This window comes from Girardinichthys multiradiatus, chromosome 10 (assembly GCF_021462225.1).
Source record: "Girardinichthys multiradiatus isolate DD_20200921_A chromosome 10, DD_fGirMul_XY1, whole genome shotgun sequence".
NCBI lineage: Eukaryota > Metazoa > Chordata > Actinopteri > Cyprinodontiformes > Goodeidae > Girardinichthys > Girardinichthys multiradiatus.
In genome coordinates, this window is record NC_061803.1 from 3,242,029 (window position 1) to 3,269,757 (window position 27,729).

The window sequence follows — 27,729 nt, forward strand, 5'->3', positions numbered from 1 at the left end:
TCAGTATGGAAATACAGCTGTTCTATGAAGCCCTTTGAGGTTTGTTAGAGAACATTAACATTGGGGTGGGTGGATATGTTGTGTGATGAAGAGATTAAAATTTTAAAATGTTCTTCTACTCATTGCAATCAGATCACAACCTAGGGAATAAAAGAATGAATTTCTCTTTGAAACATCTGTCACTGTAGATCCCCACCCCAGCCAAAATCAGAAGTACAACTTTTCACTTTGCATCTTCCTTGGTTTGTCATCCTCCTTCTTGCTGTTGTATTATTTAATGAAGAGCCAAATGCTCCTGCTTGAGGATCAATTCAGAACCAGAGCCTTTAGTCTCAGCATTGAGCCTGAAAGACTCTGTCATCCACTGGCGTGGGCTCTATTGTGTCTCTGAAAGACCTAAGTGCCACTCTGGGGCATTGTTTCGATTGAAGGGGAGTAAGGTTACTATGGAAACCATAGGATTCCCTCTCATAGGATATGGGATAGGGAAAAGGCAGCGGCAAAGACGGAGGGAAACAGAGTAAAACGAAGATTAAAAAAAGATTCCCTGGCTTAAATTTGTTTCTTTTCTTTTTTTTCTCCACATTTGTGTGTTTTGTACCAGCAGGATCTTCAGTTGGTTTGGACAAAGACCCTGGGAGGTGAGGACGTCTGTGTTTGTGTGTGTGTGTGTGTGTTTTTACTGTCTGCCTGCCGGCTCGGCTTGCAGACAGAGTTGCTGAGATATTTCTGTTTCTGTCTCACAGAAGAACGGGCTGGTGACAGCACTTTTGTTTGTGTTTAGCATCTCTGTCATTCCAATTGACATGTTGGAAAACAAACTGCACACTTCAAGTGGCTCAGATTACCGTTCCTGCTATTGTCTGTCTGCAAACCTTAGTTATGCAATACATGGAAACAGTGACCAAGTCTGTGCAAATTGGAAACAACGTAAAAGTGTGATGGGACTTCCACTGTGCAAACCCAGAAGGAGGATTGTGACCCTTTGCCTAAAACAAAACACAGCAATGACTACTCCTGATGAATTAATAGGTTTCATTCAATATTGTTGCTTTGACAGAGTGATCCTGATTGTCGGAGACAGGAAACAATGCGTGTTGCACTGCGGCCTCGTAGGTAAGCCTCAGCCTCATTGTTTCCGTGGCTAACCACAACCAGGATAATGTTAAAAGCTACAATTAGTTCTCCTGTGTTTTCTCTTATTTCCAGAGGAATGTTAGTGACTGTGTGCATGGTGTTAAATATATTATATATATATGAATCATTCAGGGATAAAAGGCCAGTTAACTAAACCAGTGTTTTGTTAAATTAAAATGTCTCAACATCATGAAAGAAACAACATGAAAGAAACAATTTGGAAACTTAGCAAATAAAAAAATTAGCAAATAGGAATAAAAAACTGCATCTTAATTTTTAGTACTTTGTGACTAGCAGCCTGCAACAAAGCCTGGCTTGTAACAGAATACTTAAGATAACACTGTTTAACAGACACCAACAAAGCGATTTTTACAGTTTTCAGCTGAAAAGTCGTCTTTCACTGAGTGATCACCTGAAGATGAGGCATTTCTCAGCTCCTTTGTCAGGTCTTCGATTGATATCTCTTCTTGGTTCTTAAAGAGAGAACTTTTAGAAAGTGTTCTGCAATAAATCAATTTCACAAATGTATTCAGAAACAGAAAACATCAAAAACAATGATAAAGGGAAGGCTTTAAATTCCAATGAGACATAAAATACACATGGCAATACGTAGGGCCACCAGCATTATTTCAGCATCTTTACGAGGGAGAAGACATTACAACATTGTACTTGATTTGCATTATTTCATGGTTGTACTCAAATATATTTGCACTTTTAAACAGTACTATAAGTGGACTTTATATATCAGTATATTGCTGGTGAGAAAGTATCATTATTAATCCAAGAAGTCCTGTAATTTTAATGGATTTCAGTATTTGGTTTATGACCAAAAAATTAATCTCTAGTTTTTAATGTTATTGTCCATTTTAATTCGTTTTTTAAGTTTATATTAGAAGAGATCCATTCTGGTCACCTGCTGGAGAATTGTGAAACTCTGCAGCTCCTCCAGAGTTACCACGGGCCTCTTGGCTGCTTCTCTGATAAATACTCTCCTTGCCTGAATGTCTAGGTGGACGTCCAGGTCTGCAGTTGGTCCATCCGCTTTCTGTGATCAGAGGATAGATTGAACTGAGCTCTGTGAGAGGTTCAAAGCGTCTCCAGAACTTCTTCCTTGACCTTGTCTGCTGTATTCCTTGGTCTTCATGATGCTGGTTGTTCAAAAATGTTCTCTAACAAATCTCTGAGGCTAGAAACAGAACAGCTGCATTTAAACAAACTGATGTCTGTAGGCATCTGGTTGCACTGGGTGTTATTCAGGGATCTCAGATTAAAAGGCTCTAATTATAAACACTAATCACACTTTTTGTGTTGTTATTCATAAAAATGTTTAAGGTCAGGTGTCACTTTCCTATTGCTTCACAATTCTGCCCAAGTTTGTGTTTGTATGACATAAAACCCAAATAAAAAGCGTTGGATTTTCAGTTGTAATGTGACAAAATGTGAAAAGGCACGTTGGGGTGTCAATACTTTTGCAATGCAACATTTTATGTTTAATTTGACCTGAATGCCAAGACGTTTCACATTGTGTTGTGCCCTCTAGTGGCTTCTTGGTGCTATGTCTGTGCTTGTCTGTGGCCACCCTGCTGCTGCAGAGCCTCTGGGTGCCACTTGAGATGACCAGGGGTGAAGCTGCTGCTGCTGCTGGGAGATCTCCTGAACAGAGTAAAACACACACACACACGCACACACACACACGCACACACACACACGCACACACACACACAAGCGCGCGCGCTGCTCAGATTTTTAAATACACTGAATGAAATGTTTGCTGTATTTCTAAACTAAAGGAATCACATTATGCAAACACGTGAAAAAGGAACGGAAATGTGGAGTGATTAAGGATTAAAATCCAAAGTGTAAGATGAAGATTTGTACACAGTTCGTGGTGGGTCCTTATACTCATTTATCCTCCTATGCCTGACAGCGGTGGGCTTGTGGTCGACATTAAACCAAAATACCTTTGTCTGGCTAAACTGTTTCTCAAAAGCATTTAGGGGCAGAGGAAATGCTTGTATGTTGAAGAGCTTTCCATTTTAAAGACAGAAGACAGTTTCTGGTGTAATGAGTAAATTAATTATTGAGGTGCTTGTCACATTGGAAAGAGTTCAGCAGGAGTCTTGTCCAAACTTGGGACCCCTTAATTTAAGTGTAATCCCAAACTGTGGAAATGAATTGAACTTATTAAAAAAATTATATGGATTCAAGGAGAAAAATGTTATATAAAATGCTTCTTTATGAATGGGAGCAGCTATTTTGGGGACATATAAGACAAGATGGGCCTAACACTGAACAAACAAATGGCTCATGTAAGAGACTAAAACATGGTGGCCACTAATGACTCACAATGTCCACCCAGGAAATGTTATTTGATCCAAACATTCCAGACCTTTTCTGATCACATTCAAAGAAAACTGTTTTCACCCACCACTGCACCTCAGCCACAACAGCTTTGTGCTTTGAGGGACCCACAGCAACATGTGTACAAAGAGTCTGTCAGAAAATAGGTATCTTGGAAAGTTCAGGTCCCACTTGGGGAAAAACTGCTGGACTGTGCACATTGATAAATTAGCTTCAGTTTATCACCAAATGCTCAGCTTTCATTCTGTCTCCCTGAAAAATTACGAACAGATTTTTATCTTAACTTTCATATCATTTTTAGATTTCTTTCACTGAAAGATTTAACAGCAGGTAGAAATTATTAGCATGCCTTGATGTCCACAACCTATTTTTGCTGATAAGCACATTTTCCTGCAACAGCAGCAGCATTTAAACACAACGGTAGAAGTTATTTAGAAGTGACTTCTGAAAGTAAGTGGTTGCGCTGGATTTAACTTAAGGGTATCAGAGTAAAACGAAGTTGAACCACCCCAAAACTCTTCTAATCCAACATAACTCCTACTATAATTTTAAAGATATTAATGAAAGCTTCCAGAGGTCAACAAATGTCAGCCACCACTCATATATGACCCCATATGACCCAAATCAAATTAAACTGGATGTCAATCATTTGTGCTGCTAAAACGTTTGGTCACGTTTGTTTCAAAGAAATTATTGAAAGTTTAAAGCTCAAAAGGTCAACCAGCCCCTCCAAAGGTCATCAAGGTCAGACATTTGATGACCTAAATTGAACTAAAAACCTTACTAATATCTTGAATATTTTAGCAGCAAAACTTATTGACACCCATCTTGTTTGATGTGGTTTATGTGGGGAGGTTGGTTGACCTTTTACCTTTAAACTTTCAATAATATCTTTAAAACAAAACTGTAAAAATAATTTTTTAGCAACACAAATACAGCAGAATTGACTGACACCAATGTTGTTTGATTTAGTTCGTGCATGTCTCAAAAAATTGTCCTTCTCTTCACGTCTATGGACTACTTTGTGATGTTCTACCACTTTAAGTCCCAATAAAATATCGCTTTTGCTGCATGGCGGCAACATGTGAAAAAGATACACAGGGTGTGAAGTAATTTGCAAAGTAGTGAAGGAACCTCTTGTGAATGTTTGAAATGATTTTATTTTAATGTTTAATCCTAAACTAAAATTAGTTTAAAAGGATAAAATATAAACTAACCAAATGAGTTTTACCTATATCTTTCTTACCCCCTTTTTTGCAGAGAAGAAGCCCTAACATTTTGTAGGTTCTCTATATATAAGAGTATAGGGATTCATGATTTATCCTCACCATCCAATGTTGGTCATTTTTTAACGTATTGGTATCGGCCCCATTAGTAAAACTGGGCCGATATTAACAACCAGTGTTTATTTTCATCTTATTGCCATTTGTGTTTCTGGAGGGGGAGGGGAGGGGGTTGGCCATATAATGTATGTTTGGTCATGTGAGACTGGTGGTGATGCAGCGTAGGATTGTGGGTAGTGTAACTGAAGCAGAGAAGCAATGTCAGCGATGTGGTTATTTTTTCATAGTGTTGAAAAGGTTAGAAAAAATATATAATATCGGTTATCGGCCATTACAGCAATATTAATATTTTTATTGGTGCATCCCTATATACTGAGAGGGTGGAAAATTCTGGATGCTTTCTGAAGCCACACAGTGGTGTGAAATGAAAACACAGGTCTGCAAAAGTTATGGTCTTCTTTGTTGAAGAACCTGATTTTTTATGTGTTTATACTTCAGAGCACAATAACTTAAATGCTCTGATGGAATCTGAAATACTAAAAGGGATAACAGTCTTTGTGTTCTTTATATTCTAGGTGATGATCCTCGCCTCCACAGGCTGGCTGTTCGATTGGAGGCCTTGAACACTCAGGTGCAGAGACTGAGCAGTAAGACCCGGCTGAACAGGAATGATTTCAGTTTACTGCTGCAGAGGTAGTTTTCCCCTAAACATGCTAACATGCAGTTATGGCCTAGTTTAGGTGATGGGAAGCACCTGGAAAGAAATATATTGTATTGAATCCTGTGCAGCACTAGTTTTTGCTGGTTTTGTTTTCTACGTTTGTGGTGATAACTCACTCTGGTTTATATTATTATTGAGAAAGAGATCTCTGTCTGTCACACAGTGACCTGCTAACTTAATTTCAGTACAATCATTTCATAAATCCATATTGTTAAAGAGTGCCGATGATTAGCAGACTGATTGCTTGAGAAGACCGATTATGATTTATCTTCTTGTGATAGCAATAGTTACCTCTAAAGAAGTGTGCAGTCATCATCAGTTTAGGCCGAAATAAAATTTGAAGCACTGAAAACACTTCTGGAAAAAAGGGACCTTGATGTCCGAGGTGAGAAATTCAGTTGCAATAAAGACAACTTCATTATTTAATCTCTTTTTGGGATTAATAAAGCACTTTTAAATGAACTGAATTGAATTTGGGACCTCTGAAATTCCTGGTAAATGCCAGGACTGTCTCCTTCTCCATTTTGTTATGTTGCCCCCATTGCAGAGCTTGCTCAACATTGGCAGCAGGTGGGAGTGTTAGCAGATACAGTAAGGAAAATACTTTTAGATAATGACCAGTTTCATCCAAGACCACCATAAAGAACAGGCTGCAAATCTGCAGGAGCTGCAAGGAAGGATGACAGAAAACTGGTGTCAGGGTTATTTTCTCTGATGAAGTCTCCTTCTGATTGACTGAGAAAGATGCAAAATCAATTCTCTGGAGAAGAAGAGGTGATAAGTTGTGTCTCAAGCCTACAGCAAAGCATCCTGGTACAATTCTTCCCAGCAACACTTTCATGAATGAAGAGTAACATCAAAACATCTTCCAGAGGGGCAACTTCTTCCATCAATCCAGTCACAACTTGGTGATGATCTTTGTGTTTCGCAGCATCATGGATCATCATCAATGAGACTAACAAAGAGGCCCAAAGCTCAGTGAAACGTTGGACCCCACTTCCATAACTAATGACTATAACTGTACATTTGGGCTTCTGTTTGTCTTCCAGCTTCAGACAAGACCAGCAGGGATTGGCTCACCTGGTAGAGAGGGAGCTGCAGAAAGTATCTCAGAGACTCGATCGGCTCGCCCTTCATCATCATCACCACCATCAGGCTTCCACATCGACTCCACACATGTACATCGGACCTTATAACAGTAAAGGTGTGAGTCCATTCAAAGTGCTTTAAATTTGTGTTAATGCTTAACTTATTAATTAGGTTTAATTTATCTCCTTTGTGTTTCCTTCAGCTTCCTTCAGATACTTCTCAACCCTATTTAATCAAAAAGTTTGATTTTGCAGAAATGTGGGTATTTTAAAAATGTTAAAAAAGATATTTTAAAATCTAGCCAATTCTTTCTCCCATTTTTTGATATGTTACATACACCCACTGTTTTTTCTTGGATATTTACATGACAGGCTAATGCAAAGCAGCGCATTAATGGGAAGATGTAGAGAAAATGTTATACTTTTCCAAACAGAATTAGAAAAAGCGATGCGTTCAGCCCACTTCTACCACTTTCATTACAAATAAAATCCAGCTCACTAACTGCCTTCAGATGGTACCTGGTTAAAAAATAGTCCCTCTATTTGTGATTGAACCTGAGTGTAACTGCAGCTCTTCTGTGAATGCCTCCAAGGTTCTTTAGTGAACATTAGAGAACAAGCAGCACCATTCAATTCAATTCAATTCAAAGATACTTTATTGATCCCTGAGGGGAAATTAGAAGTCCAGTACAACCCATCCAAACATACATCATGACACAAGACAAGGGAGGGACGGGTCACCGAGGCTTTGCTGCCCACTCACAGGCGCTGCCCTTGTTAGATGAGAAAAGAGTCCACATTAGGAAAGTAGAGGAAAAAATCATATTTCACACTTTATCCTTAGCAGGATACAGTTTGAGATTGTAAAAAACCTCAGAACAAAGAAGCAATAAATTTACAAAACAACATCATGCCGGGAACGGTGAAGGTGGTGTGAGGGGGTGCATATGTTTATCTTGAGCATGTGTGTGTGTGCAAGTGAGTGTGTGCAAGTAAGTCCATGAAGCAATGTCACAGAGGCCATTGTCCTTACGTTGGAATGTTCATCAACCGGCCACAAAGTTCTGAGCAGGTCTACAGATGTCCTCAGGGAAGGGAGGGGGCAGAGCGTCATGTTTACATGACTTCCAGGAGAAGTTGAAGATAACCAGCCATCAAGCCAGATTCTAGCCAGATTCAGAAAAACAATAATTATTTGGGTTAGGCTGACTCTTAATTTTCCGTCAGCCTTGAGAGTCTCGCTGGTGCTTCTCAAAGGCGAATCCAAACAGCCAAATTCCTGGTCTTTCGCCAGATCCGAGCGAACAACTTTCTCCAAGATTTATACCATTTCACCCGAGTCCAGGAACCGCAACCTGCCTGCAATCCTGTATGAGGATCACATCCAGTTTGCGATTCAACTCACGTAACATCTCAGTCTGAGTGTTGATCGCTCTGAAGATCCCATCATACATGCCAGGCAGCCTTACAATGACCAGAACAGCTGCTGACATTCTCCGAATTTCTCGATATGCCAGGTGACCGCTGACTCTAAAAAGCAGAAATCCTGATATCAAACATCCAATTATATACACATCTTCCACATCCTCGACTGACATTATCGACAAACACACAATCCTCCACTTCTGCCAGGAGTCCATCGTGTATCCGGAGAAAAACGTCCAGTCCGGACAAGTTGGGCTCTCCTTCACCCTGTCTTCTCCTCGAGAAAATTTGATCAATTGCATTGAGAGACCAGCTGACCAAATCCATAACTAAGAATTTGGAAGATATGCAAGAAGAGGCTCCAAAGACAAGACACAGAGCTGAAGGAGGGCGTCCTCCTCCACCGAGAGCACAAAGAAAGAAATGATGACCAAGTAACCCAGCAGACAGGTCAGGGAGGAAGTCTTGGAGAAGTTTAAAACAGAGTTAGGTCCTAAAACAATATCCCAAGCTTTGAACATCTCCCCGACCTCAGTTCAACCAGTCATCTGAACATAGAGAGAGGATGGACCAACTGCAGACCTACCAGGACATGGACATCCACATAAACAAGCCATATAGGGGACACAGCAAATGTGCATGGATCTCTGGTCAAATGAGACCAAAAAGTAAAACAGTACATGTAAACAACCCAGATAATATCTGATATTAGCAGACCGGGTTTAAATGAGACAGAAATGTTAGAGATTTATAGGTATATTAGTGTAACTGAGACAATTTTGCCTCTACTCAGAAGATGTCAGATTTGTGCTACTAAAAGCAATTTTATGCTTATTGTAGTTATATTGTTATTTATATATATATTGTTTAACTTCTCAACCGCTGCCTGCCTGCAGCAGTAGTCGGATACCCTAAGCTTAACACAGTTCATAGCCTCAGGACAGTTTAACTACACAGTGAAATTAACAAGCTGTGATGATAAGGGCATAACTGAAGGGTTAAAGGGCATTTCGTGCAGGTGGCTGTTTCGGTAGAAGGCCTTAAATAGAAGTTTAAAAGGTCCCACAGTACCCCTACAGACCCCTACATCTACTGCCCTCCTTAGAGGTGTCAGGAGAGACTCGGGTTGCACACAATTGTTGGCACGCCATCAGTGTGGATGTGGGTGGTGGAGACGAGCAAGAGTGTGCTTATGCCTCACTGATCCATAAAGCTTGGGCCACACATGCCATCAGAGGCCCTAACATGTGCGTACATGTACATACAGTGCAGAATGTACACAAATGCCTCCCGCATCCAACACACCTCCACGTACCTGGTCCTGCAGGCCCCTACCCTCCTCCTTTCACGTTACCTCACACCCATAAAAAACAGCTGGATTACCCAGCAATCCTTTCACCAGCTTGTCTGGTTGTAGTTATGTTTTTGCAATAAGGAACTGCGAAAGCATGTCCTAATTTTGGACCTGCACACCTTTCCTCTGCCTCTACAAGTTTTCTTATCGTTTTTTCCCCTGTTTAAGAGTTTTTTTTTACACAGTTAGAGTTGTATGTCTTGGCTTTGGCTACCAGTATAAAATGGGGATGTGTGGTAAGAAGCAGGTGGGTCAGGTGTGTGTGCATACGTGTCTACTTGATTGACATTGGGTGGAGATGGTGGGGGCTTACGGGAAAGGGCCTCTGAGAACACATGGCCTCTGCTCTAATGCCAGTCACAGACATGGCAGCGCTACAGCACACATTGTGCTAATGGTTGATATTCGCTGTGCACTTTTCATTCAAGACATTGTATATCACAGTTATTGTCCCATGTTCAAGGTAAAGTAATTGCACAATGTGCCCTTTGTTCCTATCTTCCCCACAGGACTTAATAAGAAGTGTGAGGTGCCAACAGATCCAGCCTATCCAGTGTGTGCCGAGAAGGTGGAGGTGAGAAGGTGTAAATGTGCAACATGTGGTAGCATAAAAATCAAGACTCTGCCTGTGCACTGGTATAGTTGTAGTAAATGCATTTGTTAGTCTTATAGATTTATATTTGCATGTTTGTGAGTCAGTTTGAGCTTCATATAAAATTTGTATTGTGATGTTCAGACAACCATGATGATATAGGAAAAAGTATTCATTCCCCTTGAACTTTTTCACATTTTGTCACATTAAGACCACAAATTTAATGAATTTTATTTGGATTTATGTCTGTACTTTAACTAGACCATACTAACTCACGGACATGCTTTGATTTAAACCACCCCATCGTAGCTCTGGCTTTATATTTGGGGTTGTTGTCCTGTTGGAAGGTGAGGCTCCACTTCAGTCTTCATCTTTCCATCAAATCTGACCAGCTTTCCTGTCCTCGCTGAACAGAAGCATTCCCACAGCATGATGCAGCCAAGACCATGTTTCACTGTAGCGAATTGGGTGTTCAGGATGTTGGTTTTCTGCAACAATCACTGTTTTACATAGAGGCCTAAAAGTTAGAATCTAGTTTCATCTGATCAGAGCATCTTCTTCAACATGGTTGGTCTTTCATACATGGCTTGTGGCAAACTGCAAACAGGACTTCATGCTGCTTTCTTACAGCAATAGGTCTCTTTTTGCCTCTTATCTATAGATGCCAGATTTGTTGATTGTATGACTTATAGTTGTCCTGTCAGCAGATTCCCCCACCTGAGCTGTGGATTTCTGCAGCTCCTCCATTGTTAAAAGAGGGCTAAATACAAATGCTTGTCATATTTTTCACATTTTTGTTTGTAAAAAAATGAAAACCATGTATATTGTCCTTATCAATTTTACATGATTGATGTGACCATGGCAGTTCCTGAGGGCATGGTGGCAATCAGACCCCTGTTATGCATTTTATGGGGTGGATGGCTCCACCTGCTCCATATTGGTGTATCTTAGTCAGATGGAAGACTTTTGTCCAGCCCAACCTGGAGAGAACCACACAGCAGTGCCGTGGCATCACAAAACTCCTTCCTATACGAAGAAGGTATATCCTAAAATTATAGTTAGGATGAATGATTCAGTTCAATTTACTGAATCATAAAAGCTATGAAGGTTTTTAATGTCTTTATGGTTGGGAGATTTGCAGGCTATGATACGTGATACTTTAAGCCCGCTGTACGAGGTAATCAGCAACAGCAGCAGTCCGGCAGTAAAGTTCATCCAATCCAGAGTGGAGAGGATGTCTGAAAGGTGGACCTGGGCTGGGAAAAAAATGAAACAGAGCAGAATCAAGACAGTCACACCTCAGATGAAGGTAATGTTTTCCTCAAACCCCAGATAAACATAGGAACTACACAGCACCCTCATTATCTGCATCCCTGGTCAAATACGCAAAAATATTCAAATGAATTCATCTTTTATGACAGTAACAATAATCAAATTTCTAACTTTAATTGCAGTTTATTAATTTGGCAGGGAAAAAATCACACATTAGGAAATAATTATTTTGTTGGTGCCATAATGACTGAAAGCATTAATAAGTCTTACAAAATAAGTGTAACTGAAGCTTTTCTGAAATTTATTCTTTTCTTTTTTGAGCTGTGAAAAATGTCTTGCAACGTTTAATTACTAATCTATAACATATAATCCGCTTAGACACTCTGCAAAATGGGAAAGACAAGAGAACCTGCAATTCGATTGAGGCAGATAGGAAATAGCTTAATGAAAATAGACCAATTAGTAAAAAGTTTAAAACAACTGGAATTGTGACAAACAAGGTTGGGTGGGGCCCCATATTTCTTCAACTGACTGGTCAACTGACTGTGTTATAGGTAGGTTTGTGCCAAACCATCCACTAGTGGCATTATGTGTTTTGTGCCTGGTATTTATCATCACAGACCTTCTACACACCTTTAAAACACACTAGGAGGAACCATAGCAATATAAAGTGATCTTTCATATCATGAAAGTAGAACTTTCCCCTCCTGTAGGTGCTGCTTTATCTCGGTGCCCTGGTCGGCAGTGTTGGCCAGCGTTTTGAAGCAACAATAGACAGAGGTGGTCCTCTTGGAGAACTGGTCCAGTGGGCTGACCTCAGTGCCTGCCTGACCATCTTGGGACATAACCTGACCTTCAGCACTTCACAGCATCAACTCCACAGGTTATACCACTGCAAAATACCTGGACATGGACATTTTCCCTCAATACTCGTCACAGTTAGGCTTAGCTAAAACTCAAGCTTTGTCAACTTGAAATATTAAATATCAAATAGGCATCACATTGTCAACATTAATGGTGTCCTTTCTTTGCTGTGACTTATCCAGCCTGATAGGCGCTGCTCCGGGTCAGGGCAGCTGTCCTATCCAGAGACCTCTCACCTTTGACCTCATCTATACAGACTACCATGGGCTTGCTCACCTCCATAGAGCTATGGGACTGGCTTTCCAACATTACCAGTATGATCCCAGTCTTTTGAAAACATAATCCCTCACAATAGTAGCAGCATACAAATCTTACTTAGCTTTTTAGCATATGGTGTTAGAAAATGTAAATGACTGCTTATGTACTATTCTAGGTGTCGTTTCAGGATCCTGGATTCATTTGGCACAGAACCAGCCTTTAACTTGGCAAGTTATGCACATATTCGTGGATATAAAACCCTGTGGGGTAGCTGGGGTCTCCAACCTTTGCAGTATATGACAATGTTCCGTAAGTTGGCTTATGTGAGTGTGCATTCACTATGCATGATACAGTGTCCTCCAAAAGTCTTTATACCTGCTTTAATATTTTTACATTTTGTCACGTTGCAACCGCAAACTCAAATACATTTTATCAGGATTACACAGTTTTGCATAACTAGGAAGTGGAAGAAAAATGATACATGGTGTCAACTGTTTTTACAAATAAAGACCTTAAAAGTGTGGTGCGCATTCACATTCACCCCTTGTTAATCTGATACCCTTAAATAGCATCCAGTGCATTAGAAGTCAACTGATTAGAAAACAGAGTTCACCTTTGTGTAATTTAATCACAGTATAAATGCAGCTGTTCTCTGAAGGCCTCAGAGGTTTGCTAGAGAACATTGGAGAACAAACAGCATCATGAAGAACAAGGACCACAGCAGGCAGGTCGGGGAGAAAGTTGTGGAGACATTTAAAGCAGGTTTAGATTCTAAAATAATATCCAAAGCTTTAAACATGTTGCAAACTAGCAGAAGATTGCGGAGAGCATTAATCAGAGAAAAGGTCGAGAAGACTGTGGTGAAACTGGAGGAGCTGCAGAGATCCACTGCTCAGGTGGTAAAATTTGTATTTGAAACCCTTCTGAGTTTCTACTTTGTAGAACCACATTTTGCTGCACTCATAGCTGCAAACCAGTTGCAAGTGTACAACACAAAATGTGGTTCAACAAAGTAGAAACTTAGGAGAGTTTCGATTACAAACATGCAGCACACTTCAAACTAAAAAAACATGGTTTTCCTTCCGCGTTGCACTGATGCACTACTTTGCAATGGTCTTAAAATCCAAATTAAACACACTGAAACTTGTTGTGACAATGTAAAATGCAAAAACAATTAACGGATATGAATATTTTTACAAGGTGCTGTACTTCTATGTATATTCCCATCATGCATGCCATTTAAATCTCTAGTTTAAGCTCTAACTTTCATTCTAACACCTTTACCTGTCATCATTCCCAACCTGTCGGGGGATGGAGACAAGCTGGAAGCAGTGAGTCGAGAACCCCCTCTTCATTTGTCATCCTGGAACATTTTGCTTATTTGTCCTGCTGAGCGGGAAAAAAGTTGCTTCTTAAGGATGTGAAAGGGAAGAAAGAAAGCAGAGTAATAATATGAAATGACAAAAAAGAGTAAAATGTGGCAGATATTGTATTTAGCCAAAATGCCAGAAAAAGATAAACGGACAAAAAGCTGCAACAAAGCCACCAGAATCAGGAAACCAATATTCCCAACGGTTCATGATCATATCTGGGTTTCATTGCTTAACTTGAGAAGTGTTGGACCCAGGCAGGTGTCGGAGATAAGTGGGGTTAAAAAAGATCCAGCAGGAAATTTTGTTTCGGATGAATGAGGACAGTTTTGGCAGAATTTACTCCTACCTTTCCTGGCAAACTCTTTGTAAAGTAAATACTTATCTCTAACGCCTTCCCCGCTGTGTCAGAAAGCAGCTGCCTATCTAAACACCCAGCCTTCTCTTATATTTAGAGTTCTTCTTTTCCCACTGACAAATGATTAATGCTGCAAAGTATGTGTCCAAACGATTTTCAAATTAAACTCTTTTTTCACCCGCTGTCTTAGCAAACACTGTCAGTAACGATGGCCAAAAGGGATTTTCTGCAGTCAGCCTATTTCTTTATGTTCAGTAAAGATGTGTTTATCTTCTCTATTCATGTTATTTTATTGTTAGGCATAAAACGCACCAAGTTTGAGGCTTAACAGTAAACAAGTAAACACAAGACATTTACCCTGGCTGGAAAAAGCTTTCATAACCTTAAATTACATCCACTGATACTAATTGCCTTTCAGAAGTCGCCTCTTGAGTAAGTGGAGTCCAGCTGTGGGTGATTTAATCTTAGCATGAATTTAGCTTTTCTGTTAAGGCCACTAAGGTTTTAGACAATGGAATGGTTTAGATCAAAGCACATTCATGAGTTAGAATGGCCTAGTCGAGACCTAAATCCAATTGAGAATCTGTGGTAAGACTGAAAAACTGATATTGTCGGACACTCTCCTTCCAACCTGATTCAGCTTGAGTAATTCTAAAAAAATAGGTCTGGATGGATATAGCTGGTACACACGTAGCCCAATAAGACTTGAAACTGTTCTAGTATCTGAATACAAACGTGTGTCACACTTTTAGGATTAATATTTGTGAAAACATTTTAGATTATGTTTCATTTGCCTTCCACTTCACATTTATGTCATCTGGACATGGACAATAATGTTCCCACAACTGAATGAAGGTTGTTAACATTGATTTGGAGCCTTGACAAAAGATAAATTGTTATTTTTATCTTCACTGTCTCCTGTCATCCTCAGCTCATACCCCTGATAACTCCTTCCTGGGCTTTGTTAGTGAAGAGGTGGTGAAGAAGGAGGTGAGGGATGGCGGGCTCAAGCCAGAGAGCTACAAGAAAGACAGGATAGCAGTGGTCTATGGCAAACAGGAATACATGTGGCAGGTAAAGTGACCACTGGAGAACAACTTGGTATGGTTTTTCGTTTTTGAAAAATACGTTTTTTATTGGGATTTAGCCTGCTACCAGTTTGGAGAAGCCTGTGTGTTGTACTGGGATTGGGTAAGCAGCAGAACCTATTCCAGCCAGTGAAAAAGGCCCACTTAAAAAACAAAGAAGTATGGTTCTAGACCAAATAGACACCATTTATACTAATATACAGGTAAAAAAAATTAGAATTTAATGAAAAAATGAAATATTGCTTGTCACTTTTTTTAGAAAATGTGACTCATGTATTAAAAAGATTTATTACACATATATTAAGCATTCATGAGGGCTGAATGGTGGCGCAGTTGGTAGCACTGTTGTCTTGCAGCAAGAAGGTGCTGGATTCAACTCCCAGCCGGGGGTCTTTCTGAATGGAATTTGCATGTTCTCCCCTTGCATATGTGGGTTCTCACCGGGTACTCTGGATTCTCCCACAGTCCAAAATCATGACTGTTAGGTTAATTGGTTTCTCTAAATGTCCCTTAGATGTGAATGAGTGTGTGTATAGTTGTTTGTCCTGTGTATCTGTGTTGCCCTATGATGGACTGGCGACCTGTCTAGGGTGTACCCTGCCTCCTGCCCGTAGACTGCTGGAGATACGCATCAGCTCCCCCGTGACCCACTGTGGAATAAGCGATATAGAATATTAAACATTCAAAGAAGGAAGCATAAAGTGCTCTAAAATGTCCTGGTAGATGGCGGCATTAACTGCGGGCTTAAGGAAACCCAGTGGACCAGAACCAGCAGAAGACATGGCACCCCAAATCATCACTGACTGTGGAAGTTTCACTCTGGACTCTATGCCTCTCCACTCTTCCTCCAGATTCTGGGACCTGGATTTCCAAATGAAATGCAAACCTTACCTTAATTTGAAAAGAAGACACAAAACATAAATTTTTATTGATCTTATGGAATATTCAAATTTTCTGAGATACTGAAATTCTGCTTTTATTATCTGTAAGCCATAATCTTCAAAATAACATGGAATAAAAAAGTGAAACTCAATTTGTAATGATTCAATATAATATGTGAGTTTCACTTTCTGAAATGAGCGACAAATAATGTTAAACGTTTTCATGAAATTCACATTTTGTGAGATGTACCTATACAAAAACTAAAATTTTATTTTCATACGTTCTTTCTTTAAAGTTATCTGACAATATTAAGAAGGGTAATTTTTACCTCCCAGAGATACAAAAAAATTCCAAAAATTTTATTCCACACTTGAGCTAATTTATTTATTTGGATGATGAAAATAAGACATTTTCCTGTTTTAGGTCAATAAGAGTGAACAAAATGATCTATTTTTCTTAAAGGTCAGCTATTTAGCAAATATCATAAGGTTCTGATGAATGTTTCTTCCTGTTAAAGGGGATTTTGCCTTTCCACTGTTGCCACATGCATGCACAGTAGGAGAAATTGCTCAATGGATTCTCCATTGTTTCTGCGTGCTTGTTCAGGAGGGGAGATTGCTGCGCAGTCAGTGACTCGATGCAATCAACTGGGTTTTTACTAATTGGAATAATTAGAATAACAGACTGAACTTGACAGCATTGTTTTATGAGTAGGAATGTACACTTACCGGCCACTTTATTAGGTACACCTTGATAGTACCGGGTTGGACCCTCTTTTGCCTTCAGAACTGCCTTAATCCTTCGTAGCATAGATTCAACAAGGTACTGGAAACATTCATCAGAGAGTTTGGTCCATATTGACATGATAGCATCACACAGATGCTGCAGATTTGTCGGCTGCATCCATGATGTGAATCTCCCGTTCCACCACATCCCAAAGGTGCTCTATTGGATTGAGATCTGGTGTCTGTGGAGTCCATTTGAGTACAGTGAACGCATTGTCATGTTCAAGAAACCAGTCTGAGATGATTCGTGCTTTATGACATGGCGCGTTATCCTGCTGGAAGCAACCATCAGAAGATGGGTACACTGTGGTCATAAAGAGATGGACATGGTCAGCAACAATACTCGAGTAGGCTGTGGTGTTGACACAATGCTCAAATGGAGTTTAAATGAAAATTCAACATGGAAGACTCACCACCCCCGCCACGTCTAATCACTCCTCACTGGCTGTTCCAATCAATGGCAGGTCTGCACTCTTCCTCGGCCAATCATCTCCCAGGGCATCACTTTTAAAGACCTTCTGCATGGAAGACACCGCTCTTCTGCTGAGCTTCGACCCTCCTCCACCCCTTCTCCACCATAGGCTCCCAACTCCTTCCATACCAAGGCCTACACCACCACCAGGATCAGATCCCAGGGGCGAAGACATACCTAATCATAATCCTAAGATGTTTATTCAAACCCACTTCATCCTCAGCGTTTTCGTCTTCCTCAGGGGTCCGAGTGCCAAAGAAATAATCTTTCATTAATAAACTCTTTAACCGTCATCTTGTTGTTTCTCCATTATGTGAGTCTTTCCAGGTTGAATTGGTACTTATGGGCCCAAAGTGTGTCAAGAAAATATCCCCCACACCATTACACCACCACCACCAGCCTGAACCATTGATACAAGGCAGGATGGATCCATGCTTTCATGTTGTTGACGCCAAATTCTGTCCCTACCATCCGAAGGTCGCAGCAGAAATCAAGAATCATCAGACCAGGCAACGTTTTTCCAATTTTCTATTGTCCAATTTTGGTGAGCCTGTGCGAATTATAGCCTCAGTTTCCTGTTCTTAGCTGACAGGAGTGGCACTCGGTCTGGTTTTCTGCTGCTGTAGCCCATCCGCCTCAAGGTTCGACGTGTTGTGTGTTCAGAGATGCTCTTCCACATACCTTGGTTGTAACGAGTGGCTATTTGAGTTACTGTTGCCTTTCTATCAGCCCGAACCAGTCTGTCCATTCTCTTTTAACCTCTTGCATCAACAAAGCATTTGCGCCCACAGAACTGCTGCTCACTGGATATTTTCTCTTTTTTGGACCATTCTTTGCAAACCCTAGAGATGGTAGTGCGTGAAAATCCCAGTAGATCAGCAGTTTCTGACATACTCAGACCAGCCCGTCTGGCACCAATAACCATGCCACGTTCAAAGTCACTTAAATCACCTTTCTTCCCCATTCTGATGCCTGGTTTGAACTGCAGCACATCGTCTTAACCATGTCTACATGCCTAAATGCATTGAGTTGCTGCATGTGATTGGATGATTAAAAATTTGCGTTAACGAACAGTTGGACAGGTGTACCTAATAAAGTGGCCGGGTGAGTGTATGTATATGACTTTGAATCCGACTCCGAATCAGATTGGATTGAATGGACTCTATTATTCTGTATACAAACTGGATTGTTTTAATTACAACCAGATCTCTGCAGCTATTAAATCAAGCTTGTTCCAAGTTTTTCTAATTGTAAAACCATTTTTCACATTTAAAGATCTTAAAAAGGTGATTCATGCTTTTATCACCTCTGATTTGGACCATTGTAATGCCTTGTATGTCGGCTTAGATCTGACATCTCTACATCATTTACAAACTGTCCCTAAGGTAGCAGCTCGTCTTTTAAGAGGTACTCAAAAACATATCTCCAATCCTGGCTTCTCTCCACTGGCTTCCGGTCCATTTCAGAATAAATTTTAATCTCCTGACCACTTTTAAAGTCTTAAATGGTCTGGGTCCATCATATTTATGAGATCTTCTTAACATCTACACTTCCCTGAGAGCTCAATCAAAGCTTCTCTTACAACCTCCATGATCCATATTAAAATGTAAAGATGATGAGGCCTTTACTGTGGCTGTTTCAAAGCATTGAGATAGTTCACCCTCTCATATCCAGACAGCTCCGACGGCTGAATCCTTTAAATCTGTGCTGAAAGTCCATCTTTTCTCCTTGACATTTGACTGAAACAGAGAGATCGAAATAGATCTGATCGTTCTACGCTGGATTTGGTAGCTGATCTACTTTATTTGTTAGTTTACTCTTTTGTTTTGTTGTTTACATGGATTAACTGTTTTGTTTGACTGAATTGTAACAAACGTTGGTCAACCTCTGTTAATGTGCTTTATAAATAAATTCACATTGACATTGAGGTTGTAACTGGGTCAGGTATGTAGTCCTCCTTTCTCACAGCACCTTTTTAGTTCTACTCACTGAAACTGGGATCAGAGCTTTGTGATGGTCACTCCAAAACATGGACTTTGTTGTCCTTAAACCACTTTATTACTAATTTTGTGGTATGCTGATGGACATTGTCCCTTTGGAAGACCCATTTCTGTCCAAGCTTTAATTTCCTGACTGATGGTTTGAGATGTTGCTCCAATGTTTCCACATAATGTTCTTTTGTCATCATACCATCTATGTAGTGAAGTGCACCAGTCCCTCCTATAACCTACCAACATTTTCACAATGTCTTTAGCTTTTGTTCTGGGGTTAATACACACAACCTTCCTGAACCATATGAGTGTCTGTACTTACATATAATGGTTTGAACCAGTCTTGTGGAGGTCCACAGTTTTCCTCCTGAAATCTTGGCTGATTTCTTTGTATTTTCCATGATGGTGTGTTCAAGGTGTTACTCTAAAGTCCTTCCACAGGCGTGTCTCCATTTAACTTAAATATTGTGAACTAACCTATCAGAATCTTGCCTGGCCTAGGCATCAAGTATCGTAATCTTGTTGTATATAAACTTCTGACTTTGAGCATTTATTCTGACATTTAGCAATTAGAACTGATTTAATCTCAGAAACCAAGAAGAAAAAGTTTTTATCCAAACTGTGTGCATTTACCAGGGTAAATCTGAATATGTGGAGGTGATCAGCAAGGAACTGGAGATTCATGGCACAGTTTACCAACCTCCAGGACAGACTTCTAGTCTACCCAGTTTCGTCAAAAACCACGGACTTTTGTCTCAGGAAAACTTCCTGCAGCTTCTCCGCAGAGCAAAGGTCAGATAAAAGTTCACATCAGGATAAACACAAACATTTGGTCAATGTAAGTAGTAATTATAGCATGCAAAATAGGTCACCAAGCATGAAGTTTTCCTCTTCTCTGCAGGTGTTTGTAGGTCTTGGATTTCCCTATGAGGGTCCTGCTCCTTTTGAGGCAATATCTCTGGGCTGTGTGTTTCTGCAGCCACGGTTTGACCCTCCACACTCATCCCACAACAACGACTTCTACAAAGGCAAGCCCACTACAAGACAGGTAGTTCAAAAACCTAGAGAAAGACAGAGGAACCTACAGGGGAATTTGTTTGGATGTTTTTGTGAACGACTATAAACAGTTAATAACTTTGAATGTCAGATTACTTCCCAGCATCCTTATGCTGAGCAGTTCATCGCTAAACCATATGTGTGGACTGTGGACATGACCAACAGGACGGACATTAGGGAAGCAGTCAAGTCGATTCTAAAAACTAAGGTAATGCCCACTCAACAAAGAGCAATGAGAGGTAACATTCACTGAACCAACAGGATTATTAATAGGAAGTGTTGTGCAAGTTCATCCATAAAAATCTATTCAATCCATAAACAGTATCTGTGCTGGTATTTTGGCTATTCCTACTATTTGGGAAGGGTAGAGAAGTTAGTGTGCCAGAATACATTAACCTTATTTTTTCTGCTTGTCTTTTTACCTGCAAATCCAGATCGAAACTTCCTCCCTGCCTGCAGCAGGCTCCTGCAGTAATTACAAAACTATAAAGCAGAAACATAATTACGATCATAATCTATCAGTTGTTATTGTCAGGACACAAACATTAAGTTGAAAGCAAGGGGAAAATCTAAAATTATTAAAAGGAGAGACATATGGGTGCATAACAGCCTGAACTGCAGCAGTGTGCGCAAACAGAAGTTGTCAAGCTAAAGTTCAAGGAAACATGTACCAAAACTGCCTTCATCTTTTCTCAGTTTTCACCTTTCAGTCACTCCCAAAGGGGATTAGGTGAATGTTGTTTAGGTGCACTGTCACCAATGTGTTTTTGCCATAATAATGCCACTCATAAACACACAGTTGTGCATAGTGCTGCTTGTTTGCTATACTGATTTTTGGTAAAAACAAAAAATAAAATACAAGTGCAGCCTCCGTACATTCTAAGGTTTTAATGTAACCATAAGCCATAAATTCCGCCTTGTCATTATTCTTTCAAACAAACACAAATACAAAATGGAAAAGTTTTTGAAAAACTACATATTGTGTACATATTGCATATACTACGTGGCGTATTTCACCTGCACAGGATGTATAGGCTCCTTTTGGTAGCTGAAGAACCTTGACACTACTGACCAACAACTTTACACAAAGAACAGTTACAAATACAAACTTCACCTCTAAAGAGGAACATAGAAATAAAATAAGACAGCTGAAACTGAGTCTCCTCTTGCTGTTTACATAAAAGCTAGTGTTAGCACTGCAGCACAGCTAACTGCCGCAGGAAATTAGCAAAGCTTGGGTTTAAATGTTTCATAAACTAATTAATGAAAAGTTGTGGAATGATGAATTATCCATTAATAATTGTTATAACCATAACCGAATCAGACAAATTGTTTTTTTATATTATTATTATTGTTGCAACTGATTTAAATTTGGATGGAATTCCATTTTTGTATCTATTGCCTATGCCCACTGGTCCTTGCAGGGTGGCAGGGGGGCTAGCGCCTATCTCCAGCAGTCATGGGGCAAGAGGCAGGGTACACCCTGGACAGGCCACCAGTCCGTCACCCATTCAAACCCTGGACCTTCTTGCTGCAGGGTAACTGTGCTGCCTTGGGCTGAATCAGTTAAATTTATTATTTGGCATATTGCACCCATTTTGGTGGATAATTATTGGATAATTATATTTATTAAGATAATTTAATTGTTTTTAACCATCATGATAAAAGTTGTTTTTAGCAATGATTCACCTGATGCCAGCTTATTAAATGTTAATGCAATATCACGTATTCAATGACCTACCCTTGATGGATACATTTTGAAAAGCATGTGCCAATTCTGCCAACAGCATTGTCCACCACTGGAATTCAATTCAATTCAGTTTTATTTATATAGCGCCAATTCACAACACATGTTGTCTCAAGGTACTTCACAACAGTCAGGTTCATACATTCCAATTAATCCTAACAATTGAACAGTTCAGTCAGAGTTAGCTTTTTATTCAAATTGGATAAAAAGTTTTTCTATCTAAGGAAACCCAGCTGATTGCATCCAGTCAGTGACTTGCAGCATTCACTCCTCCTGGATGAGCATGTAGAGACAGTGGAGAGTCACTGGTGTTGACTTTGCAGCAATCCCTCATACTGAGCATGCATGTAGCGACAGTGGAGAGGAAAAACTCCCTTTTAACAGGAAGAAACCTCCAGCATAACCAGGCTCAGTGTGAGCGGCCATCTGCCACGACCGACTGGGGGTTTGAGAGAACAGAGCAGAGACACAAAGAGAACAAAGAAGCACTGATCCAGGAGTACTTTCTATGGGAAGGAAAAGTAAATGTTAATGGATGTAGCTCCTTTAGTCGTTTCATCTAGAAAGAAAGAACAAATAAACTTTCAAGGTTAGAGTCTGAAAGAGAGCACATAGAGTTAGTCACAGTAAAAACTCAGTCAATTTCCATGTCTAGGAGAGAGAAAGGGTTAAACACTAAAAGACAGGGCCATGTGGATCATCGGTAGAGGGTGAGCATTAAGTTGTTGCCAGCAGAAGCTTGGACGATGCTCCCCTCTCCAGAAAGGTGTCACAGGTAGACACAGAGTCAGGCCAGGTGTAGCTTCTAGGAAGAGAAAAGAGAGAGAACATAAAGTTAAAAGCTGAAATAACAGCAAATAATGCAAAATTGGAGAGTAGTGTGAGAATGCAGCGAAGAGGGTGAAAGTGGTCATTATGTCCTCCAGCAGCCTAAGCCTATAGCAGCATAACTACACAGATAGTTTCAGTTCAGATTATTTAGTTAAACGGCGCTTATTTACAACAATGTCGTCTCAAGGCACCCCACAAAGGGTCCCACTGATGGTCATTGTTCTACTAAAAACCACAAGGATTGGGATACCTCTCTCTGTCAGACTGATTATAACCATTGGAGAAAACTCTCTCCATGTCCCTGCACTTTTGTCCCTCTTTTCCTGTCGTAAATTCCAGTTACAGTAGCACATAAATGTGTGTTTATGTATGTTTTTCCAGGTGAAGCCTTTCACTCCTCTAGAGTTCACTTGCTTGGGAATGTTGGAGCGAGTACGTAATTACATCACTCACCAGGTACAAAAACATACAGTGCTGCTGTATTATTGGGTGCTTCCCAACCTAAATTCACTCATAGACCTGGGGAATGAAGTCTGTTTCTGTAAAACTGTGAAACGTGTTGCCTCTCAAGCTACACTAACAATGTTGGGTTAATTTAGCTTTCTTATTAACATCATTGTCATTTGCAAAAGCACTGAATTATGGATCTTGTTCAGCAGGAATTTTAATAACTTTTCTCATAATTCATTTAAGAACTTCTGTGGTAAATCTGTCGCTACATGGCCTCCAGAAAGTGCTCTGAGGGTTCATCTGGGTCCACTGGGTGAGTCCTGTGTGGATGTGTGTCAGCACTCCTCCCTCGTGTGTGAACCTGCTTTCTTTCACCACCTCAACACCCCTGACATATTTAGCAGGTAAGAAGGTTCACTGCAGGTGGACGTTTTATTTTGCATCCTTTCTCAGTAATTGCATCGAGGATGTAAATTATTTGAGAAATCAAAAGCTGTCTAAATCTTCTAAAAACATGTTAATGCATCCAAATTCACTCCTAACTGAGACTTTAGGATATATTCTTGTTTTCATGTTACACAAAGGGTTTATCGGTTGATCTGTTGTCTTGCATGTTCGTTTTACCTTTTCTTTGAGTGATAAGAATTACATTGTGAGCTTTGGAGATTTTTTCTTTCCCTTACCATTCTCCTATCTGTGCGTGGTGGCAGCAGGATAAACTTTGGTTCTGGTCAATCCTTCTTTGTCACAATTCCAGTTGATATGGTCAGGTTTAGGCAGGTAGCTATTTATAAAAATTAATGCACATTTGACTTTCTTAAATGCTCTGTTCTCTTGTGTTTCCCATTTTGAAGGGAGGCTAAGAGAAACAGGCGTTTTGATGTACCAGGGAAACAAAATCATAGATAACTGTTGAAAAGTTCTTGGAAACCTTGATAACCTTGAAAAAGGACAACAATAACATAAGAATTGTTCCAGTTATGGTTATTTTACAGGAATTGGTTGGGGTGTTATTTAAAAAAAAATCCTAACACTGGATTTTTCTTTTGCCGAATAAGCACTTTATAAATTAAACTGCTAACAAATAGCACCTTCAGAAGGAGGGCCATTAATTAGCATGAAAATAACACTTCAACTTGTAAAGTTCAGCGAAGAGTGGGTTTTTGTCAGAAAAAGGTGGATCACAGCAGCCACATGTGGAGAGAAGACAAAGATGGAGCTATTTGGCCACACTGACCATAAGGACCGTATGTGAAGAAATTAAACTTAGTAAACTAAACCAACTACCCAACAGTGTGGGGTAGCATCATGATGAGGGCCTGTTGTACTGCCAGTGGATCTGGTGCATGGGACCTCCGGAAATATGTTGACCTTTCAGTAGTTGAACATCAGTAAACCTTACATTTCTTCCACTTTATAACAAATGTAAAAATAAAGCAGGAAGGAGCACTAATTCTCATCAATGTATCACTTTTGTCCTGTTTCGCAGGCTCAGATTGGGTTGTTCCAGCACGGTGCAGGAAGTCAGCCATTTGTTTCCTTCTTACAGCCCATGGGGGCGTCTATGTGGCCTCCAGCAGGAGCCTCTGCTCTTCAGCTGCGCTGGATCTGACTCTTCACATCGCAGACTATGTCCTTGTAGAAGTCACCATGAATAAGAGGTGGCTTGCTTAGACGGCCTTTGAATAGAACTGTGGAAGAACTCAGGGACATTGCAATGAATTTTTTGCAGCCAAAGGGAAGTTCTGTCAAAGCTTTACAGAACTTTGCAATCTTGTCTGTTCTCTTTATAAAATGAATTAGGATACAGTTGAGTCCGTAGCTATCTGGAAACTAGATTTGACCAATGCAGGTAAATACTTTTACAGTTGCTGTCAATACTCAGGAAACAGTCTTGAAGTTTTGTAGTTTGTAGTTTTGAAGTCCTGCTTATATTTTTATTTTGTCTTTGATGGAAAATGTTTTTTTTTTTATCAATAAATTCTTTGGATGTATTTAAATTAAAGTGTAATGAGTCAAAGTTGGTCAAGTTTGTGAGGCTTTCACTTCTTTTGCAGCTCACTTTATTTATTTGCTAAATAAGTTGTCAGTTATTCATTTACGAGCAGGATTCACTCACACAGGTCTGTGTTACACGGGATTACTGCTCTTCTAGTTTCCTGCTGCCTTGCTGCTGCAAAGACCAAGCCGGCCTCAAAGGAAAGAGGGTGACAGCCTAAATAATGAGGCTTATTATCCGAGTGAATCATGGATAACCTTTGGACATCTTTGAGAGGTCGTAGCCATGTGCCAATGATTATATTGTCATAAAAGCTATTGGTTGCAAAGCGTGTTTGACTTTTTAAACCCCCTTAGGTCTGTTTAAGTCCAAGTCTCCTGCAACGAAGGCAGAAAGGCTGATTGTGTGTCTTTCCAACACCTATTTAAAAGTCAGAAATGGCAGCACAAATTGTGCTTTCTTGAGTTATCTAACTGGAAATTACACCTTAAAATGAAACAAATGACTTATTTTGCACACAGGTTGTGTGTTTTCACAAGTATTATCCCTGATTATGACCTGCAGCCCTCAGCCTCCTGAGGGCCTTTTCCAAGACTAGCTGATAAGTGGAAACATGCAACCTTTATTCCAATTATACAGCAATTTATTATTTTTAAAGGGAGCACTTCCTCAGTTACACATGGGTTCTCTCATCATGATCTTCTCCACAATAACATCTAACAGAAACAAAGCGCCTAAAGGCCAAAATCCAGCCCTCAGTCGGTGGTGTCACTGATGGGCTGCTGGCCTACATGGCACAGCTGTTAGCAAAGATAAGTCCATGAATGGCCGAAAGCTGCGTTTTTTTGGTTTGGAAGTTAGGTGTTTGCTTGGAAACGACTCTCAGATTAATGCTAACGGGCAGAAAAACACATTTTCTGTCTCATTTCGCTCCATGTAACCAGAATATGTTGTCACTCAGGAATTAGACTGCTCCATGTCACATTACCAAGACAGACTGGGTGGAATGATGAAAACATCACCTGAGATAACCTTTGGAGGAGGATCAGGGGATTTTATTTGGCTGTGTCAGCAGCGAGCTTTGCCTGAATATCTGAATTCAACTTGTAAGCTGTTGGAGAAAGAAAATAGGAAAATAAAGGCCACATTTGACTCCATGAGATACATCTAAAACTAGTTCTTGGAAAATTGTGTCATTTCCAGATGAGTCAGTTCATATCAGTTACATTCTCTGTGCCATATAAAGGCTGTGAGGCGCTTCGCGGGGGCCTGAAAGCAGAGGGTTCAGACTAAAGGTTCCAAAACAGACGCAAGTATATGTGGAGACTCCATAAAAAGGATTTGTGGTGGGTTTAAACTATTACCATTAAAAGTATTTGAATTTTAATCCATCTTGTTGGTTTGTAAATGAAATGTTTAATAATTAGTTGAACTTTAAAAACATTACAAAAACTCTTGATTAGAATTAAACTGAAGCACACTGGTGTAGATTCTCAGTCATCCAGGATATGACAATCCTAAGTGCTTCAGTAGATGGAGAAGGCAACGGGACTTCTTCTCTTGCTTCTTGAAGGCGTTTCACCTCTCATCCAAAAGTCTTCTTCAGCTCTAAACATGGCTAGAAGAAAGCCTTAGAAGTTGAAGTCAGAACAATCACACTAACTTGGCCGTCAAAGTCAGTATTGGGGCGATTAGGGCAACATGTTACTGGTCTTACTTTCTATTCAGCTCAGTGTTTGGGTTGTTGTTGTATCCTGACGATCCAAACATGTCTATAATGATGCCATGAGAAACGTTTTGGTCACATGTCCTAAGGCGTGAAATGCTGAAAAAGCGCTTTGGGAGACTAGTAAGGGCTGTAGAGTAGGTGTTACACTAAACAAGGAGCTGGGCTCAGATTTTCTTTCCAACACACCTACTTATATGTGCTCTTGATTAATTATAGGTTAAATGTTTAGTATTATAATCACTTAGAAAAAAAACATTTCTATGACTGTCAATGCGGTCTCTGAAATAACTAGATTCACCACTTGATTTTGCAGCTTGAAGTAGCTGTGCTTTATGACTATATCAGCCTTAATTCTGCCTCACTCTTCTTCACAACATTGCAGATGTGCTTTGGATCACTGGTTGCATGAACCAGTCTGGGCCAAGCTTCTGCTGGCTTAATATTGGACTCTGCAATACTTTGGTATACAGAGGAGTTCAGGGTCAACTCAATGACTGGAATGTGTGCAGGCACTGTGTCTGAAGGTCAAGCCCACATCTTCACGCCTCCACCGGTTGCGTTGATATATTGTTTTCATTTATTGATAAATATGGCACTGAGAGTTAGGGTCAAACCT

At 40.1% G+C, this 27,729-nt stretch overlaps 1 protein-coding gene across 4 annotated transcripts; it reads left to right on the plus strand.

The window, feature by feature from the left end:
* Positions 1–491: 491 nt before the first annotated feature.
* Positions 492–25,391, plus strand: LOC124875386 (alpha-1,6-mannosylglycoprotein 6-beta-N-acetylglucosaminyltransferase B-like). Of its 4 annotated transcripts, none has more exons than XM_047377520.1 (19): positions 492–641; positions 1,061–1,116; positions 2,678–2,799; positions 5,357–5,474; positions 6,552–6,706; positions 9,879–9,943; positions 10,827–11,000; positions 11,103–11,270; positions 11,947–12,116; positions 12,280–12,411; positions 12,531–12,664; positions 15,015–15,157; positions 19,938–20,093; positions 20,203–20,349; positions 20,449–20,565; positions 21,782–21,895; positions 23,317–23,391; positions 23,629–23,789; positions 24,875–25,391. In XM_047377520.1, exons 2-19 carry the CDS (start codon positions 1,091–1,093, stop codon positions 25,041–25,043), a joined length of 2,346 nt encoding a protein of 781 aa, XP_047233476.1. In that variant the 5' UTR covers positions 492–641; positions 1,061–1,090; the 3' UTR covers positions 25,044–25,391. The 4 variants fall into 4 exon arrangements, with proteins under 4 accessions (XP_047233476.1, XP_047233477.1, XP_047233478.1 ...); XM_047377521.1 differs by having other exon boundaries at positions 12,543–12,664; XM_047377522.1 differs by lacking the exon at positions 21,782–21,895.
* The last annotated feature ends 2,338 nt before the right edge of the window (positions 25,392–27,729 follow it).